Genomic DNA, 19,893 nt, shown 5'->3' with positions numbered 1-19,893 from the left:
TATTTTGATGCTAACAAGCACTCACCCCCCGTTAGCATCCCATTGACTGCTATTCATTTTGACGTCATTTTGACGTCACTTTGACAGCGAATAAGCCCCCCTAGGAGGGTCCATGGGCATGCTCCCCTGTAGGAAAATGTTGTCTATTTTTAACGTTTACATGCATCAATCTGGTGCACTTTGAAAAGAAATTCAGAGGTTAGACTTGATTATTCTTATCTATGGATGGAAATATTTGTGCTGTAGCTTGAACTATTTTGCACTTCAGAATTTTAACCATCCACACACAGGTGGAATAGTTTTTCTTCATATTTTTGCATTATTGTCACTAGGAAGCATACCAGTAGAAATATACAGTATATTCTTAATTGTAAGTGGGATATATATATATATATATATATATATATATATATATATATATATATATATATATATATATATATAAGTAAGTGGGATTGTCTGGAATCTGGCAATATAATAACTATTATGGTGGGATACACTGGCTAAGCAATTTACAAAAATGTCTGTGCTGACATAAATAGTTTACATGAGAATACATTATAATTTTGGCCCAAGGTTGGAGACCATGTAGAAATTTTGTTGCAATTTCAAAACTGGATTACCCGTGAATCGCTTGTTGTACCGATGCATGTGTTGAGTGAAGGGTTTGTGAAATATTTCACAGAGAGTAATGGGTGTGCAGAGATTTATGCAAATATGATAACATTTCATGTAGGTTCAATGTTAATTTTCTCGCAAACCATTTGTCACAGCAACTGGCGCTAATATCATTGGAAGGTTTAGATTCCGGTTGAGGTGGTTGTGCCAGACACAAGCCTTTGGCTGAGTCTCTCCAGAGCTGACCAGTGTTCCAGAGCTGACCAGTGTTCCAGAGCTGACCAGTGTTACCAGTGTTCCAGAGCTGACCAGTGTTCCAGAGCTGCCCAGTGTCCCAGCACTGCCCAGTGTCTCTGAGTTGACCAGTGTCCCAGCACTGCCCAGTGTCCCCGAGCTCTTTAGTGTCCATGAGCTCTCTATTGTCCCCGAGCCTTCTAGTGTCCCCGAGCTTTCTAGTGTCCCCAAGCTTTCTAGCGTCCCTGAGCTTTCTAGCACCCCCGAGCTGGCTAGCAGCCTCTTCGAATCCAGGCTGGCTAGCAGCCTCTTTGAACCCCGGCTGGCTAGCAGCCTCTCCGAACCCTGGTTGGCTAGCAGCCTCTTAGATCCCCGGCTGGCTAGCAGCATCTCTCGTTCCCGGCTGGCGCGCAGCCTCACAGATCCCTGGCTGGCTAGCTTCTCCCTAGATCCCCGGTTGGCTAGCAAGCCCTCCAGAACCTCGGCTGGCTAGCAGCCTCTCCGTACCCTGGCTGGCTAGCAGCCACTCTGATCCTCGGCTGGCTAGCAGCCTCCCTGAACCGCCGCGGACGTGCAGCCGCCCAGAACCTCTGCTGACGTGCAGCCGCCCTGAACCGCCGCTGACGTGCAGCCGCCCTGAACCGCCGCTGACGTGCAGCCGCCCAGAACCGCCGCTGACGTGCAGGCACCCAGAGTCTACGTTGACTGCTCTCCCAGAGTCTACGTCGACCGACCTCCCAGAGTCTACGTCGACCGACCTCCCAGAGTCTACGTCGACCGACCTCCCAGAGTCTACGTCGACCGATCTCCTAGAATCTTTACCTTTGCCCGACACCCCAGTGACTTAGCCGGTTTCCGGCGCTTCAGAGACTTTGCCGGTGCCCGGCTTCCAAGAGGTTGCCCCTGAGGCTTTGCCGGTCTCCGGGGCCCCAGAGACCTCCCCAGTGACTTTGCCGGTCCCTGGCGCCCCTGAGACCGCCCTTGAAACCGCCCCAGTGACTTTGCCCTTGTCCTGTCTCCCAGAGACCTTGCCTTTGTTGTCGGTCAGACCCACTCCTGCCCCTCGTGTCCTGTCGGCGGTCAGACCTACTCCTGCCCCTCGTACCCTGTCGGCACCCCTGTCCACCTCTGTTCCCGTTGCCTATTTGGCGGACTCCAGCCCAGCTGATCCGCCGCCTGGACCCAGCCCAGCTGCCCCTTGGCCTGCCCGGCCCTCAGAGGGTTTTAGCCTTCGCTGGCCTTCCAGGTCTCCTGAGGGATTCAGCCTGAGCCGTCCTGTCTGGCCTCCAGAAGGGTTTCACCTTCGCCGCCGGCCCTCAGAGGGTTTTGGCCTTCGCCGGCCTTCCAGGTCTCCTGAGGAATTCAGCCTGAGCCATCCTGTCTGGCCTCCAGATTCGCCTGAGCCGGCAGCCTTCAGAAGGGATTCGCCTTCGCGGACGGCCTCCAGAACGGATTTGCCTTCGCAGACGGCTTCCAGAGGGGTTTCTCCTTCGCGGATGGCCACCAGAGGGATTTTGCCTTCACTGCCGGCCTTGAGAAGGGATTCGCCTTCGCAGACGGCCTCCAGAACGGATTTGCCTTCGCAGACGGCTTCCAGAGGGGTTTCTCCTTCGCGGATGGCCACCAGAGGGATTTTGCCTTCACTGCCGGCCTTGAGAAGGGATTCACCTTCGCAGACGGCTGCCTCAGAGTCCTCGACGTCCTGCTTGGCTGCCTGAGGGGCTCTACCTTCGCTGGCCTGTTTGGCCACTTCGGAGTTTCTTTTCCGCCCGATTGACTTACTGCTTACTACTTACCACCTCAAACTTTCTCCTGCCTGCTCTTTGTCTTTGGGTCCTCAACTTCCCGCAACATAACAACTGCACTACATTTATCTGACAGCTTTTGCTTTATTGCTTCACGCTGGGCTTGTTTCTGCAACAGCTCATTGAGTGTCGGATACAATTAAAACTATTGAGGAAATATTTTCTTCTTGAGCCTGCACGTGTAGGGTGCGCGAGTCAGCGCGACTATACGTTTGGTCAATGTTTTCTTTCTTTCATTCCAGTTTTGGGTCTGTCAGTCACAGTGAAAACCGGGGACAGCTCCAGCCGGGGACAGATCACCGAAACCGGGGACTGTCCCCGGAAACCAGGGACGTCTGGTCACCCTAGGTAAGCGAGCGTCTGAAAAGCGTACCTCCTATGGAGAGGTTCATAGGCTAATAAGCCATCACCTGCCATTAGCATTCCATTGACTCCCATTCATTTTGGCGATACTTTGACAGTAAATAACTTTACATCTGAAGCGTTTAAAGACTCTTATTTGTCCATTGTTTATTTCTAAAGAAACCCGACAATGTATAAAAGGCTCCACTACCTTGTATCTCACGTTATGGCCCCGTAGCAGCTGTTTTTGTAGAAATAGGCTAACGATTGCGTCATGACCACGCGACTTTTGGGGGGGGGACATGGAGGCATACAGTCAAGGGAGAAACCCATAGAGAGTCCATGAAAGCATTGGAACAAAATATTAAAGCAACGTTTTGCTCCTGCTCCTACGCTCATGGACAGCTCCTACTCACGCTCTCCGTCGGTCTCTGCAAGATTCAGAATGATTCCGATTTCTCTTGGCGCAGCTACCAGAAGACTTTCAACTTTCAGACAGGTTGCTCGTGTCACATCTACGTTGTCAAGCTCAGTTTGAGGCTGCGCAGTACGCTCAGCCATTACTGGAAAAGTGCTTCTAATTGACTTCACTGATCTCCGTCGAAGTCTGTGGCGTCGCTGTGTCCATTTCTTTCACTGTCTATGGTTTCACCTAGATCACAGTCAGAGCCGTATATAGAGAGAGTTTGACCAACTAGGGAATCAAATGTTCTTAGCTATCTAGTTATGCGACTGGTTCCGAGGAGGTCACGTGTTTCGTGGATGTTGGATATCAACATTCATCTGATCCCATTGACATAGTGCAGGGAATAGTGGAACATTTTAATAAATTATTTAAAAAATGGCATAAATCACTGAAAAAAATGCCCAACTGTTGTGCGTTTGACTGCAATGAAAGATAGTGAACCAAAAAGGCGAAAAGTATGGGAGCAAGTAAGTTACTGAATGCCCTTCTGCATTTGTAGCCTAAGGCCGGCTACACACTGGATGCGTGAGTGTGGTGTTTCTGTTGCGTGTCAGCTGCGTGGCGGCTGCGTGGATTTTTCTATGTCTTTGCATACCAGAAACGTGTCTGACGCGGTGCTGCTGCTGCTAGCCTTGTCTGTACACATGTATGTTTCCCATTGGTTACTGCACTCAATCAGTAGTATACTTCATGTTAAACATAAATATATACTGATTTGATTACAGCAAAGACAACGTTGGCAGTATTGACGGCAAAATAGGCTACAGAATATTTCGTTCTGTATTGACAGGTGCAATATTTGAAAATCGATAATTAATTTTTTTTAATTACATTTATATCTGCATTTATGTCAAAACCTAGAGACCTTCAAACATTAAAATGTCATTTATTAACATGTATTTGTGTCAAAATGACATATAAACATCTTTTCCTATTCTATTTTGTCTGGAAACGCTTCCAACACGCTTGCGTGTCGCGTAAAAAATAGGTGTTGGTTCTATTTCTAACAGGCACGCGTTTTCGGCTTCCGCGCCTGAGACGTGCGTGTCATGCAGGCAGTGTGCAAGCTCTAACCTGTTAACATGGGAGCTGAAATAAAAACGGACACACCACGCAGTGTACACGCTCACGCCACGCAGCCAGTGTGTAGCCGGCCTAATAATGCAGTACATTACAATGCAGCACTAGTTACAGTTACAATTTTCGGCATTGAGTAAGTTTAATCTGTCCTCGGCGATGGATGAACTACGAAAGGTTACGTCAGGACTCGGGAGACTGTAGAGAAAAAGAAAGGTAAACACTGCTCGGAGACTTTAGGCGACGTGGTCACTCACTACAATGGGCATTTTTTAGAAGCCCATTTACAATATAGAAGGTAAATATACACTGGAATATTTCCATAAGGGCCTTTTACATATTGACAAACGTTGATAATAACATGTATATGCCTGTTTATGGTGAAAATAAGCGATTTATTTCAAGATAGCATATTTGCCCCATATGGTTACACTTCAGATGTGTCATCTGACATAGTATCCAATATGGCGCCCATGATTTGAGTTGGCCAAACTCTCTCTATATACGGCTCTGATCACAGTGACACAGCTCTGCCACCTATTGGTGAATATCTATAATAGCACTCAAAGGTAGAGGAATTTCATACATCACATGACCCCAATCTAGGGTCATCCACATAATTATTCCCCACTTATAATCATAGACTATGCTCTTCCTTTCTTTCCTTCTGTCTCTGTTTCTCATTCGTTCTCTCTTTAAATCCACTGAATCATTTGCTGACACTTTGCCCTCCTTGTTTCTATTCTCCCCCTCCAGAAAGTGATCCTGATAGGAGGTTGTATTGCAGCATGTCTGACCGTCCTCATTATTTGCCTCGCAGTTGGACTCAGTTAGGACTCTAAGAAATCCCTACAGAGCAGACAGGGCAGGACGTGATGCCTATCTTGGGTTCATATGTTCGGCAGTTAGTATGTACTATATAGTGGGGTCTGTACTGTGCAGTCAGGAACTGCTCATGAAGTAGAAAGTAGGCTTGCATAAATGCCCTGTGCACTCAAATATTTTATGATAACTTTTATGTACATTTTATGTACACATTTGTTTTCTAAACCTTCTTTACAGTCAAACGTCCTGAGGAACTAACTTGTGCTTTGTGTCATGATTCACAGTGTACCTTTGTAGTGTGCATGTTCTGCAGTCTGCTGAACAGCTTTGCATGTTTTTCTACAAACACAAAGCTGCATTAAGGTGGTTATGTTAATCAAAACAAACGTCTGTTGAATCAAAGACCGAAATCATTTTCAAAGTGCTTATACCTCAGCATAGTTCATGAACAGCCAGCCTCTCACATACGTACAGATGTATCTAACATTGATCCTGATAATGTTTTATGAGTCCATGATCACGGTTACAAAATAATTAACTTCACCTTGTTTTAAGCATTAAAGGAATAATTATACCATATGGGAAACACACATTGTTGTTTTGCCAGGAATTAGGTGAGAGGATCGATAAAAATGAAAAGAATTGTGATTTTATGGGTGTTGTTCTGGACTATTTCTTGGCCTAGAGCAGTGACTTCTGATGTCATGCACATAAAAAGAACTTTAGGTTTTGAGAAAGTTTTACAGATATAAAACCTGATTGGATTAAAATTTGTAATACAAAGACAACGTGTTTTGGGTTTCCTTGAGTAGCCACTGGGACAAATTGGCAACAAAATGTTTTTACAACCCAATTTGTGCCCAATTTTTATTTATTTTTTTAAAACAATTTTTGTTTGGATTAAACAAGATGAAACATTAGTGAGTTTAAGAGGTTCTGATAGGCAGATGTTGTTATCTGTGGACAGAGCCAAGCTAGCTGTTTCCCCTGCTTTCCGTGTTACTCTCTTTATGCTAAGCTAAGCTAACTAGCTGCTGGCTCCACCTTCTTTTTTACTGTACATGAGAACAGTATCAATCCTCTCATTTAACTATTGGCTGCCAAAATGCCAAACTATTCCTTTAAGAATTGATGAAGACTGTTGATTCCACAGGGTTTACAAGTTGGACATTGGCTGTTTATGAATGTAGAGGAATGCATGCTGAAAAGACATGTTTTACAATTTACCTTTAAAGCCACCGTGTAGATTTTTGCAGAAAAATGAAACAATCCCTGTGAACATCGGCTCAGTCATATGGATTTAGGATTATTTCAGGAGGTAGCTCCATGCATTGCTGTCTGCCACATTACACTCTTTGCTGCCACCAGATGGCGCCAATATTGAGGAGTCCCATATTCTAAACATAGTGGCTTTAAATATGAGAACCATTCACATTTGTGGCATGTGTGAAAGTACTGTATGTTGTCTGATGTGGTATGATCAAAATGCAGGAACCAAAGATTTTTGGTTTTAGTAGAGGATGTGGAAACACTTCTAAACAACAGTCACACTCCAACAACATCATAACCCGGTTTCATTAAAATCAAATATTGCCTTCTGCTTTTCTTCTAAACTGCATTTTGTTCTGATCATTATACATATTGTAATGTATTAAAGTAAAGTCATATCTCTAACATGTTTTCCTCTGCTCCCCATTTGCTGCCATTGATGACTGTTTATCTGTTCTTGTTAACACTTAACACTACAGAAGAAAATTATGATTATCATATGCTGTGTGGTTCTGGGAATTGTCATTGCCTCCATTGTTGGAGGAACGCTGGCATAAACCACAACCACAGTCACACTCAAAGACACACAGCCGCAGACACAACAGAGCAAAGACACAACAGATTTACATTTTCAGTTTCCTGTTTTCATAAATTCAATCTATTACAAGGTGCATTATATTGTACGACACATTTTACACACGGCGTACAGGGCCAGAGGTGTTTTCGCATGAGTTGCTATTTTGTAAATGTGTGGTGCTGCAAACTGTTTATCTTTACTAAATATGTAACACTGTACTAATACATTCCAACTTCCAAATATGACATTTATTCAGTTGTGATGTCTATTTTGTGTTGTACAGGCAAAGTTATTGTCCACTAATCTGCAGTGTTTTTTGTTTTTTTTTACTTTATCTTTTCTTTTGACGTTCTCTCTCTGATGTCCTCTACCTCCCATCAAAAGCCCTGCATGGTTTAGTTCACTGTAAAGTGGTGTTTTGTTTTCTAATGCAAAGGGGACAGACGACATGTTGGATAGTTAGCTCGTAGAATCATCACACTGCCAAACATTTTCTAATGTCATATCTTGCAGTTTACGGAAGCCATTTTTGGCCATTGCTCCAGTGTTGCGTGTGCATGGGAAAGAGGATATATGTGTGTTTATTTGTAGCTAAATGTTTGAACGTGCTGAGTGTGAGTCGTGGGATGAAAACATGAGTGCTTGTTATTAGCCACCTGTGTCTTTGTTTTGTATAAAGTGTAAACTGATATAAAGCTATCTAACACTGCCAGTATGTTCAAATAAGATGTTAAAATTGAGTCTAGTCAGGTTTGGATTGATAACTCTGGTCTGTAAGTGACAAACATTTCTTGTTTTATGTCTTTTTATAAACCCCGAGCTTTAAGCATATTCTTTGTTGAGCTACTTCACTGTTCATTTTCATGAGTGAACATGAGTTAGTGAAAGTGTCAGCATGAACTCAAAGTAGCCCTGTAAAAAAACTAATTTCTGCTTTCAGACATGCACAGAGACTGCAACCATGTTACCATGTTGCCTACTCAACTTGTTGCCTTTGTGGTGTATTGTGATGACATGGTTTGGTTTCATTTAAGTTTGTTTTGTTTTTTAAAGATTGTCTGAAAAATCACATTCAGAGTGTGTGCATTGCTTTACATACATTTAAAGAGACAGGATGTTTCTGTAAGTCCATTAAAGGGAAAATCTTGAATTTTAAGTTAAGTTTTAAGTTGATTTATTTCAGTAATTCCATTCAAAAAGTGAAACTTGTATAATGTATACATTCATTCCACACAGATTGATATATTTCAAGTGTTTATTTATTTTAATTGTGATGATTATAACTGACAACTAATGAAAACCCCTAATTCAGTATCTCAGAAAATTAGAATATTGTGACAAGATTCAATATTGAAGACACCTGGTGCCACACTCTAATCAGCTAATTCACTCAAAACACCTGCAAAGGCCTTTAAATGGTCTCTCAGTCTAGTTCTGGAGGCTACACAATCATGGGGAAGACTGCTGACTTGACAGCTGTCCAAAAGACGACCACTGACACCTTGCACAAGGAGGGTAAGACACAAAAGGTCATTACTAAAGAGGCTGGCTGTTCACAGAGCTCTGTGTCCAAGCACATTAATAGAGAGGTGAAGGGAAGGAAAAGATGTGGTAGAAAAAAAGTGTACAAGCAATAGGGATAACTGCACCCTGGAGAGGATTGTGAAACAAAACCCATTCAAAAATGTGGGGGAGATTCACAGAGTGGACTGCAGCTGGAGTCAGTGCTTCAAGAACCACCACGCACAGACGTAAGCAAGACATGGGTTTCAGCTGTCGCATTCCTTGTGTCAAGCCACTCTTGAACAAGACAGTGTCAGAAGCGTCTCGCCTGGGCTAAAGACAAAAAGGACTGGACTGCTGCTGAGTGGTCCAAAGTTATGTTCTCTGATGAAAGTAAATTTAGCATTTCCTTTGGAAAAGGTCCCAGAGTCTGGAGGAAGAGAGGAGAGGCACAGAATCCACGTTGCTTGAAGTCCAGTGTAAAGTTTCCACAGTCAGTGATGGTTTGGGGTGCCATGTCATCTGCTGGTGTTGGTCCACTGTGTTTTCTGAGGTCCAGGGTCAATGCAGCCGTCTACCAGGAAGTTTTAGAGCACTTCATGCTTCCTGCTGCTGACCAACTTTATGGAGATGCAGATTTCATTTTCCAACAGGACTTGGCACCTGCACACAGTGCCAAAGCTACCAGTACCTGGTTTAAGGACCATGGTATCCCTGTTCTTAACTGGCCAGCAAACTCACCTGACCTTAACCCTATAGAAAATCTATGGGGTATTGTGAAGAGGAAGATGCGATGCGCCAGACCAACAATGCAGAAGAGCTGAAGGCCACTATCAGAGCAACCTGGGCTCTCATAACACCTGAGCAGTGCAACAGACTGATCGACTCCATGCCACGCCGCATTGCTGCAGTAATTCAGGCAAAAGGAGCCCCAACTAAGTACTGAGTGCTGTACATGCTCATACTTTTCATGTTCATACTTTTCAGTTGGCCAACATTTCTAAAAATCCTTTTTTGTATTGGTCTTAAGTAATATTCTAATTTTTGGAGATACTGAATTTGGGATTTTCATTAGTTGTCAGTTATAATCATCACAATTAAAAGAAATGAACATTTGAAATATATCACTCTGTGTGTGATGAATGAATATAATATACAAATTTCACTTTTTGAATGGAATTACTGAAATCTGCTTTTTTATGATATTCTAATTATATGACCAACACCTATAGAAAAGAGGAGTACTTCTTTTTAAAGGCAAGGCCCTCCAGTAACTGTCTACTTGCTATATTTATCTCCAGAATCTGTGAATGCATTGAACCTGTTTATGTTGTGTTGTATTGGAGCTCAGCCAAAATATCTCTCTCAGAAGGAGATATATTACACCAATGTCTTTGTGTTGGTTGGTGTGTTTCTTTTTTCTGGCCATTGGTTGTATATCTATTTCTCTAAATTCTAAGGCTAGTGTATTATTTTGTTATGTCCCTGTTTAAACATCCCACATTACAGCTACATGAGTAAACGTTTGATGACCGAGACAGATTTCCCTACAATTTCTAATATCCCTTATTAAGTTTTGTCCAGCTCATGAACTGAAATGTTTTTCTTGTATTGCGAGGAATTACTTCCCATTTTAGTAGGGCAACTATGTCCTTTACTTTCCATCAACTCTTGTCTGGACTCTGAAGTTTCCTTTTTCCTCTCAGTCAAAGCACACAGGACATTTACTTCCTCTTCTAGCATCTGACAATAAACCTTACCTGTGTTTCAAATAAACACAAAGTTACAGTATTTTCTAACCAACATCCAAGGATTTAGAACTAAGACTTACATTTTAATTACATTCCGTATAAAACAAAATTCAGTTCTAGCTATTCACCAATAAGTTCACCATAAAGTATTGTGATTATGTAATGTGCTTTGTGGTCTTGTTGCACCACAGCATTTAGTAATGATTAGGTCATAATAAAGAGTTCTCTTTTGCTTGCAAATGTCCTATCAAAACACAACGGTTTCTACTTCCAAAATGTACTTGTCTGAACAATTAACGTCCTCATGGGAGCAGATGTTGAATAGCTCAACAATGCCCTAAGAAAAGTTAATGAAATGTGTCTATAAGTCAGTATCTGCAGGAAGATCATACAAAAAAAGAAAATATATAGATTATTCACTATGAGGTAGGCATGCTTAAATGTGATTTTCTTTATGATGTTACAGTATGAGGTGTAGAAATCTAAAAAGACTAACTGGGTGCTGGAAAGAAGAAAAAGTAAGTCTTTCTGTGTCTACACATCACAAAGTATTATCCACAATGTTTTCTTTAAGAGAGTTTGTCTGTGACACATCTTCACAGACCACAGCTAACCACTAACCACGATTTCCTGCAACGTATTTGACATACTTTCAATACAGTTCAGCTCCAATCTACTACTGCTGCACAACTATGTTGATGTCTGTGAGAGGAGATAAGAGTCACCTTCTCTGCAGGCCTGGATGATAGTCTTGGGTTTGTTCAGCAGCAGTCTGAATTAGACATATCCACTGGGTATCTTCCAAAGTTTCAGTCATTTTAGTGCAGAATTCCACCCACATGCGGAGCTGTGACATATAATACTAACACAAAGCAGTCACACTGTAACATCATTAGATACGACAGATCGAATCGAAATGTGTTTCTCCAAACTGCATGACATTTCTAATATGCTTTTCTCTGCTGTCTTTATGTCTGCTGTTGTGATTACTTCAGATTACTCAAACTTCTTTTATATGTTGATTACTTGAGTTCACAAACTTCACAAACAGCTTCTTTCTCTTAGCCATCAGGACTCTGAACTCCTGCCTGTAGCTCCCTCCTCACATACCACTGACATCCATTACCCTGATTGTCTGCTGTTGTCCATTTATGTATTTGTGCTGCCGAGAATAATATACTGTACCAAACTTTTTTTTTTAAATCTATTCATCTAAGCTCATGTTACGTTTTCTTCACAAACATTGCTTGCATTTATTAGGTTTAGTTAGTGAGTAAAGATTTACGTTTAAGTCTAAACGTTGTTTTTAATTGACCTTGTTAAAATGCTTGCAGCTATATGTGCATGTAGGTACAAAGGTACATCCAAGGAATCCACTTAAGTCAACTTTATTTGGATAGCTCATTGTCACACATCAAGTAAAAGAGCATGCCATAGGCTTAGGCCCACAACAGCAGACATCCCCAGCCTAGCCCTATCTTCTCTTCTCTACTATTCGTACAAGAAAACCATTTGAAAATATCATAGTGCTGAATGTTGGTGTCCTACCTGGACACAATTTACACCAGCAAGAACAAAAGTAAATGCCCTTCATTGTTGAGATGTCACATTAAGAATCAAAACAAGCTTTTTAATTATGCACACGTTATTAATGTTTCATGCTAAAGTACTGATGATTAACAGGGCACTGTGTCTGAGTTAATGGCAGTGCTGTCTGGTGTCTTATAACATTTAAGAAATTTAAAATGAAAAACACTGTTGCTTTGGCTGTATAGAAAATCCAAGTGGTTTCATAAATTAGATTTCTTGTGTTTTAAAATTTGATGGAAGAAGTAGGAGCCTGGTGAAGCCAATCATCCAATATCCTGTTGACTAGCTGCATGACAACCATGAGTAAGCAACCTGTTAAATGTAAGTTCATAAAAATGTCTATTTAATTAAAAATTAAATTAAATTCAAACTCCTTGAGTAGTTCTAGATTGGGTCTTTGTTTTCAATTTGTGTCTATTTACATCTCTTTTTTCTGTCACTTGGGTCACTGGCCCCCTGCCCGGTAGGCCCATTCAGTGATTCATCCAAAAGTTTGATCAATTTACCAAGTAGCTAACTTCAAAAAACATTGCAACATTATTTAAAATGTGGCTAGAAATCTGTGTTAACCCTTGTGTGGTCTTCCCGTAGACCGTGATTAAAATTGCAAATGAACTTTTTTTGGCTCTTTTTCCAACGTTTTTTGACGCTTTTTGAAACGTTTTTGTCACTTTTTTTGACGTTTTTTTAAATACATGGTCAATAAACATAATTTAAATGACATAATACCTAATTTTTTTTGTTTCAAAAAACAGAAATTGTGGATTATTTTGACTGATAGTTAAGATCAGAGGATGTTGAGTGGATCACCGTTCATTTCAAATGCTATCAAATTGAAGAAAAGAAAACACCCACAATTCAATGAAAGTAATCATACATTTTACCTGCCAAGAATGTTACATGGCATCCATACATTCATGTTATTTTGGGAGCAATTTGGGTAAAAAAAACCCCATAATTCTGATATAAAAATGGGTCAATTTTGACCCGAGGACAACAGAAGGGTTAAACAGTGAATCCTGCCCTTAGAGACCTGGGAAGAAGTAGAAGTGCTTTGTTAGAGTGGTTCTGTCTTTGGTCGGCATCTGTCTTAGGCTTTGAATGGAAAACTCTTCAAAGCGTTGCATAACCTGTGTGGTTGAAACAAACAATGCATTAAATTAAGCAAAAGTCTAATAAAACAAGAGCTTCATCATCACAGCTTGCTATGTGGTATTATTGCCTCACAAACTGATATTACGTTCCACTTACTTCTAGGAAAAGATCCTCAATGTGTTCCTTATGTGCCAAGGTGTTGAATACATCAACAATGTACTGGATGAGAAAAGACCCGTTATTTTTTTGTCTGTATGAGACTGTGTCTGGAGGAAAAAACACACAGAAAGAGAAAATGTATTTAGTTTTTAAATAACTATTCTTAGCAGTTTTCAATGCAGATTATTGATGATTATTTTCATTCTGAATCTCTATGAGCTGTAGAATAAGATCTGAAAATGTTTAAGTTAACTTACTGGGGGTGGAGGAAAGAAGAGAAATGAAGTCTTTTTCTCTGTGTACATATCTCAAATTGTCATCCTCAATGTTTTCTTCGTCAGCAGACGGGGGCGGACTTGGCTGTGACGCATCATCACAGACCACTGCATCGTCACTAACAAGCACTGATCCTTTCTCCCCTGGAACATGTGGCATACTTTTAGTACAGTACACGAGAACATCGCTTGAATTTAGCCATCAACAAGACGTTAGCAGGCTCCTAAATTCATTTATATTGGTGTTTGTTGCGTGAGAATAGATGGGGATCACCTCCTCTGCAGGCCTGGATGATGATGATCTTGGGTTTGTTCAGCAGCGCTGGACATTTCTCTGAGCCCAAGTGTTTGTAAATGTTGTCGATGGGGAACTCATCTGGTTTCTCAACATCATCTTTTGTCCAGTTGCAGCCGAGGACAGCTCCCAGTTTCCCATGAGACATGATAACCACCACCACACTGTCTGTCTCTTTGAGTTTCGGATGTTTAGAGAACTCCCTTACAGCATCATCAATTGCCTGTGAGAATACAAAAAGTCAGTTACTGTATCACTATATCAACTTAGAATTTATTTTGTTTTATTTTTCTTTTTTTCTTTTTTTTTTTTTTTAAATGAAAGTACCTTTCCTGTGAAGTTTGTGTGTTTCACCACCTCGTATCCCAGAGCCGTGAGCAGTTTCTCCATGTTCTTCTCGTCATTCTCAGCTCCATTTCTGTTCATGTCTCTCATCAGTAAACTTTATATTAGTGATTAGCAGGGCCACACGATTCCTGATGGAATTTTTTTCTGCAGGGTAAGTCTGAAAAACACATACAAACAAATTGTACCATAAGTTTGGAAATATGTACATTGTAGACTTTAATAAGAAAACTATGTTTCCCACTTGTTACCAACACCTTTCTTGAACAGAAACTTGTTGCAAATAGCTGAGGTTAAATCTGTCATTTAAGACCATGTGAAATATTTGATATTGCCTTCATGAATGACTAACTTTTCTGTTCTTCATTTTCTCCATCCAGAATGCCTCGGTGGTAGGGATGAGCATGGTGCACCAGTCCTGGTTCTTCTGTTGCTCTGCAGCTAGGAACAGAAAACATTAATGTTCAAAATGATGTACTTATTTTGGGGTATATCTGTATTCATGACAGTGTCAAATAGGATGAAATATGTCAGCTGACCCGGCTGCGCAGGTTGACCACAGGACAGACCCAGTTCAGAGTGAAGTGTCGAATCTCTTCTGCAAAGGTGAGCGATCATCTTCCTGCTGGCTACATCTCCTTTCTTCTTTATTATATCAATGAGACTGCGTGCCTTGTCTGCTGTGGTATTGTTTTCTTCAAGTATCGAGTCTTTCTGGCCATCATTCAAGACACCATCATCTAAAAGGTCGTCCAGGAGCTGCTTAATCAGTTCTCTGGACACCTTGTCCACAAACTTACCCCTCACCCTGGCAAGCTCAGCTAGAAGAGGGAATATGAAGCAAAAGAAATACACAACTCAGAAATTCTGATGTCATGACATTAAATAAGACTTTAGGAGTAGCCTATGTTATCATACCCTCATTGATATGAATATGGTTGGCAAAATAATAGAGACACCTTTAAGTAGGCACACAGTCTAACAGCACCACAAACAACATCCTCTAAAAATTGATCATAAAGTTGGATCAACACTTTTATAAAACAGTTTCAACAAAAAAAAATGATTGCAGGGCTGTTGCATTAGACTGTATCCGTTTTAGCTAGGTGTACCTAGTTAAACTGGCAACTGTGTGTATAATAACGTTTTTAAAAAACAAACTACAAATAAGTGTGAGCTACAAATCATTGATTTATGGTTCATTAATCAATAACTAATCCCTTAAACTCACAGATAGTTGGCCCTTTCTTAATAGTGAGTTACATCCTGCATAAAATCCTTATTGCGCATTACTTAAACATGTATCCTTGTTGTAAACATTACCCTAAATGTATAGGCTTTTAATAATGCATACGTTAAGTTAAGCTCCACTACACGATAATAAACTGTAAAGGCTTATTCTGTTGCGGACAGTTGACTGGTTTGTGCCCTTCCTCCTCACACAGAGAATTGCTGGCATGAGCGCCAGCAAAGTGAAACTAAAACGTGGCACACACAATAAAATGCAGAATTATCAAGACTGTTGATATTGTCGAGACTTTGGTAAACTTTGTAAAACAAAGGAAGTGTAAGAAATCATATTTCTATCCCCCATCTTCCTCAGCGCTATACCACTCACAGTAGTCTAAGTAGAAACGCTGGCCGTCTGCTCGCCTGCAGATAACCTCCAACATACACCAAAGTTATGGTTAGGCTACTTTTAAAATGCATTTAGCTCGGGAACACTTACCTGCCATTTCTCAAATCTCGTATCAGAACTGTTTAAATTGTAGTCTGAGAAAAAAAAGTTACACATGAAATCTCGCCAGCTCCCGACAGCCTGTGGACAGGGGCGGTTGCGTTGCGTAGGTGGATGAGATGCTAACTATGTTTCCTGCTTTTATGTAACCTACTTTAAGTTACTAGTAGCCTACTACAGATCACTGCATTAGCCTACTGCTGCTAAGGCTAACATAGTGTGGCTTAAAAACAGAACCATTGCTCTAAATGGTGAAGCGTTGTGACAATGAGTAGCCTAAATCCTAATCAAACGTTTATAGAGTAGCCTAGCTATAGTTAGTTAATAATTAGCCTAGTTAATTGAGAAACGAGTGAGTAACGAATCAGGACCGACTTGATAATTGATTAATCGTTAATAAGTAGGCTGCTTCCCTTGGAATTATATTAGAGGATAATGATGAGTTCGAGAACACACTGGGAGAGCCTATATTAATAAATAATAAAGCAGTGATTAGTTCATGGATATCTGTGAATCGATTATACAACTTTCTTCAGGAGTCATTCCAGATTAACTCTGAATCAGCTAGTAATGACTCATTAATTACTAATTAGTTAAACATGTATTACTGTTTTTGCCCCCCCCCCCAAGTAAAGTGATCCATAATACAGAGTATTTACTAAGTAGCCTAGTCCCTCGATCATTATTTTATTATCCTATGATTACCCTTTTTGTGTCCCTTGTGCTTTTCTCTCAAACTCTTATTATCTAGTCCCCAATTATGACTTATTAGGGAAGTACTTACTAATGATTCATCAATTGTCAAGTTCCTGATGTTCCTCACTCATTAATTAATCATTGGCCATTCTATAAAATTAAATAAGGAGTTACCTTGTTTCATTTTTAGTTCCTCATTTGTTCGCTGGGAACTACTCATTTGGTGAACCTCAAAGTGTTGAGCTAACAAAAAAACAAACACATATATGATCAACCTACAACTGCATCCATCATGTTTAACAAATTCATTTCTTCATTTAGGCCAAAACTACGTTTTACTGTAGGCCTATACTTAAAAAGTACCATATAAAACCTGTTCAATAGTTTCCCTGTCATTATTAGAATGAACTTATACAATTTATCCCAGTACAGCAATAAATAGTCTTAGGATCTGCAAGAACATTTTATTTGTGACACAAGCATGATTTAAAATGTGCCACATGTCCCATAATCCCTGATGGTCACATGGTAGGTAGGTCCACTTAAACAACACACTTAAAATGTATATATAATTTTGTAATGAGTCATTTACAGTACACAGTGAAACTGAATTGAACTGATCAACAATCGCTCACTCATCACTCTGAAGCTAATAAAAAAGGTTTTAAAATATCACATTTACTAGATATGAAATGCATATATGCATAGATTTTTAATGTAAGACATCAAAGGATTTATGAATGAGAGCCAGCTTACTGGAATGTTTCTGCAGTAAAACCATACCTTTTTTACATTATACATACATACATCTTATATGGCTTTAGTAGTTGCATGATAATAAATGATAGACATCTTTATTCTTCATTTTCTCTGTCCGCACGTAATGCATAAGCAGCATGAGGATAAGTGTAGATGACCAGTTCTGCTCCTCCTGAGAGACTGTGGCTGCAGACAGCAAAACACAACATCACTGGTATCAAACTGCTGTTCATAATTATGTATTTATCTTTGCTGGTGATACTGTATATTTTATTGTTGTCAACAAATCATGTGAAAAGACCGAAACCCACAATAAATTACTAACAAGTATTGCCTGTGTAGTCAAAGCCTAATACATCTTATTCCGCCATTGTTGTCCAATAACTATTAAACACATCAATGTGCCACAAAGTTGCACTGAGGGACATTTTCCTTCATTACAATAACAATTAGCATTGTATCTTATTTTGAGTCAATCCCACATACACTGGCCTGCTGCTGTAAATACTATGTCTTTTAATCCACAAGTGAAAATAGTCCCTCACAAAATGCATTAGTTACTGCTGTTTGGAGTAAGATTTGCTAAAACCTACAGTGCCCAACTATTTTAGGAAATCACTGAGGCTTTCTTTAAACTAAACCATGTTTGAGACCTGCTTTTAAAGATTCACAGAAAATATTGAAACGGACTATGAGTTGTTGGTTTTGGTTTATAATGGTATTTGTTGACAGAATAATGAATAATGCCAGACTTATCCTTAAAACAAAAATGAGGGGGAAAAAAAACATCCTCCTGCCTCAGGCACCTTCTACCTTCTCTATTAATACATTTGAACATGACAGCGTACAACATTAGTTTGTCACCCAAGTTAAATACATTCAGGACAAAGGCCTAGCACATTAGTGTTGCCCAGCTCAAGTATGCCAGCCCAGCTCACCTAAACAGGTTGACCCAGACCCAGTTCAGAGTGAAGTGTAGAATCTCTGAATTTAAGGTGAGCGATCATCTTCCTGCTGGCTACATCTCCTTTCTTCTTTATTATATCAATGAGACTGCGTGCCTTGTCTGCTGTGGTATTGTTTTCTTCAAGTATCGAGTCTTTCTGGCCATCATTCAAGACACCATCATCTAAAAGGTCGTCCAGGAGCTGCTTAATCAGTTCTCTGGTCACCTTGTCCACAAACTTACCCCTCACCCTGGCAAGCTCAGCTAGAAGAGGGAAAATGAAGCAAAAGAAATACACAACTCAAAAATTCTGATGTCAACCGAGGTTCTAACATTAAATAAGACTTTAGGAGTAGCCTATGTTATCATACCCTCATTGATATGAATATGGTTGGCAAAATAATAGAGACACCTTTAAGTAGGCACACAGTCTAACAGCACCACAAACAACATCCTCTAAAAATTGATCATAAAGTTGGATCAACACTTTTATAAAACAGTTTCAACAAAAAAAAATGATTGCAGGGCTGTTGCATTAGACTGTATCCGTTTTAGCTAGGTGTACCTAGTTAACTGGCAACTGTGTGTATAACAACGTTTTTAAAAAACAAACTACAAATGAGTTTGAATTAGTAAGTGTGAGTTACAAATCATTGATTTATGGTTCATTAATCAATAACTAATCCCTTAAACTCACAGATAGTTGGCCCTTTCTTAATAGTGAGTTACATCCTGCATAAAATCCTTATTGCGCATTACTTAAACATGTATCCTTGTTGTAAACATTACCCTAAATGTATAGGCTTTTAATAATGCATATGTTAAGTTAAGCTCCACTACACGATAATAAACTGTAAAGGCTTATTCTGTTGCGGACAGTTGACTGGTTTGTGCCCTTCCTCCTCACACAGAGAATTGCTGGCATGAGCGCCAGCAAAGTGAAACTAAAACGTGGCACACACAATAAAATGCAGAATTATCAAGACTGTTGATATTGTTGAGACTTTGGTAAACTTGAAATGTTTTTCTTGTATTGCGAGGAATTACTTCACATTTTAGTAGGGCAACTATGTCCTTTACTTTCCATCAACTCTTGTCTGGACTCTGAAGTTTCCTTTTCCTCAGAGTTTAAGCACACAGAACATTTATTTCTACACAGAAAGAGAATATGTATTTAGTTTTTATTATAGAAAGTAACTATTCTTAGCTTTTTCAATGTAGATTATTGATGTTTATTTTCATTCTGTATCTCTTTTAAATCTATCCATCTACTGCTAAGCTCATGTTACATTTTTTCTTCACAAACATTGCTTGCATTTATTAGGTTTAGTTAGTGAGTAAAGATCTGTGTTTAAGTCTAAACGTTATGTTTTTAATTGACCTCGTTAAAATGCTTGCAGCTATATGTGCATGTAGGTACAAAGGTACAAGCCAAGGAATCAACTTAAGTCAACTTTATTTGGATAGCTCATTGTAAAAGTAAAAGAACATAACATAGGCTTAGGCCCACAACAGCAGACATCCCCAG

General features: G+C 40.1%; 1 protein-coding gene across 1 annotated transcript; it reads right to left on the bottom strand.

The window, feature by feature from the left end:
* Positions 1 to 12,919: 12,919 nt before the first annotated feature.
* On the bottom strand, positions 12,920 to 16,073 carry LOC144515325 (caspase a-like). The gene is given in 10 exon segments (XM_078246062.1): positions 12,920 to 13,187; positions 13,309 to 13,418; positions 13,569 to 13,730; positions 13,861 to 14,104; positions 14,209 to 14,305; positions 14,307 to 14,386; positions 14,579 to 14,667; positions 14,766 to 15,047; positions 15,956 to 15,983; positions 16,026 to 16,073. Coding segments are annotated over 9 exon segments (1,176 nt in total). The 5' UTR covers positions 15,963 to 15,983; positions 16,026 to 16,073; the 3' UTR covers positions 12,920 to 13,082.
* Positions 16,074 to 19,893: the final 3,820 nt, after the last annotated feature.

The sequence above is a fragment of the Sander vitreus genome, chromosome 3, assembly GCF_031162955.1.
Source record: "Sander vitreus isolate 19-12246 chromosome 3, sanVit1, whole genome shotgun sequence".
In the NCBI taxonomy this organism is placed as follows: Eukaryota; Metazoa; Chordata; class Actinopteri; order Perciformes; family Percidae; genus Sander; species Sander vitreus.
Note: the sequence above shows the minus strand (reverse complement) of the source record. Positions and strands in the feature narration are given on the sequence as shown.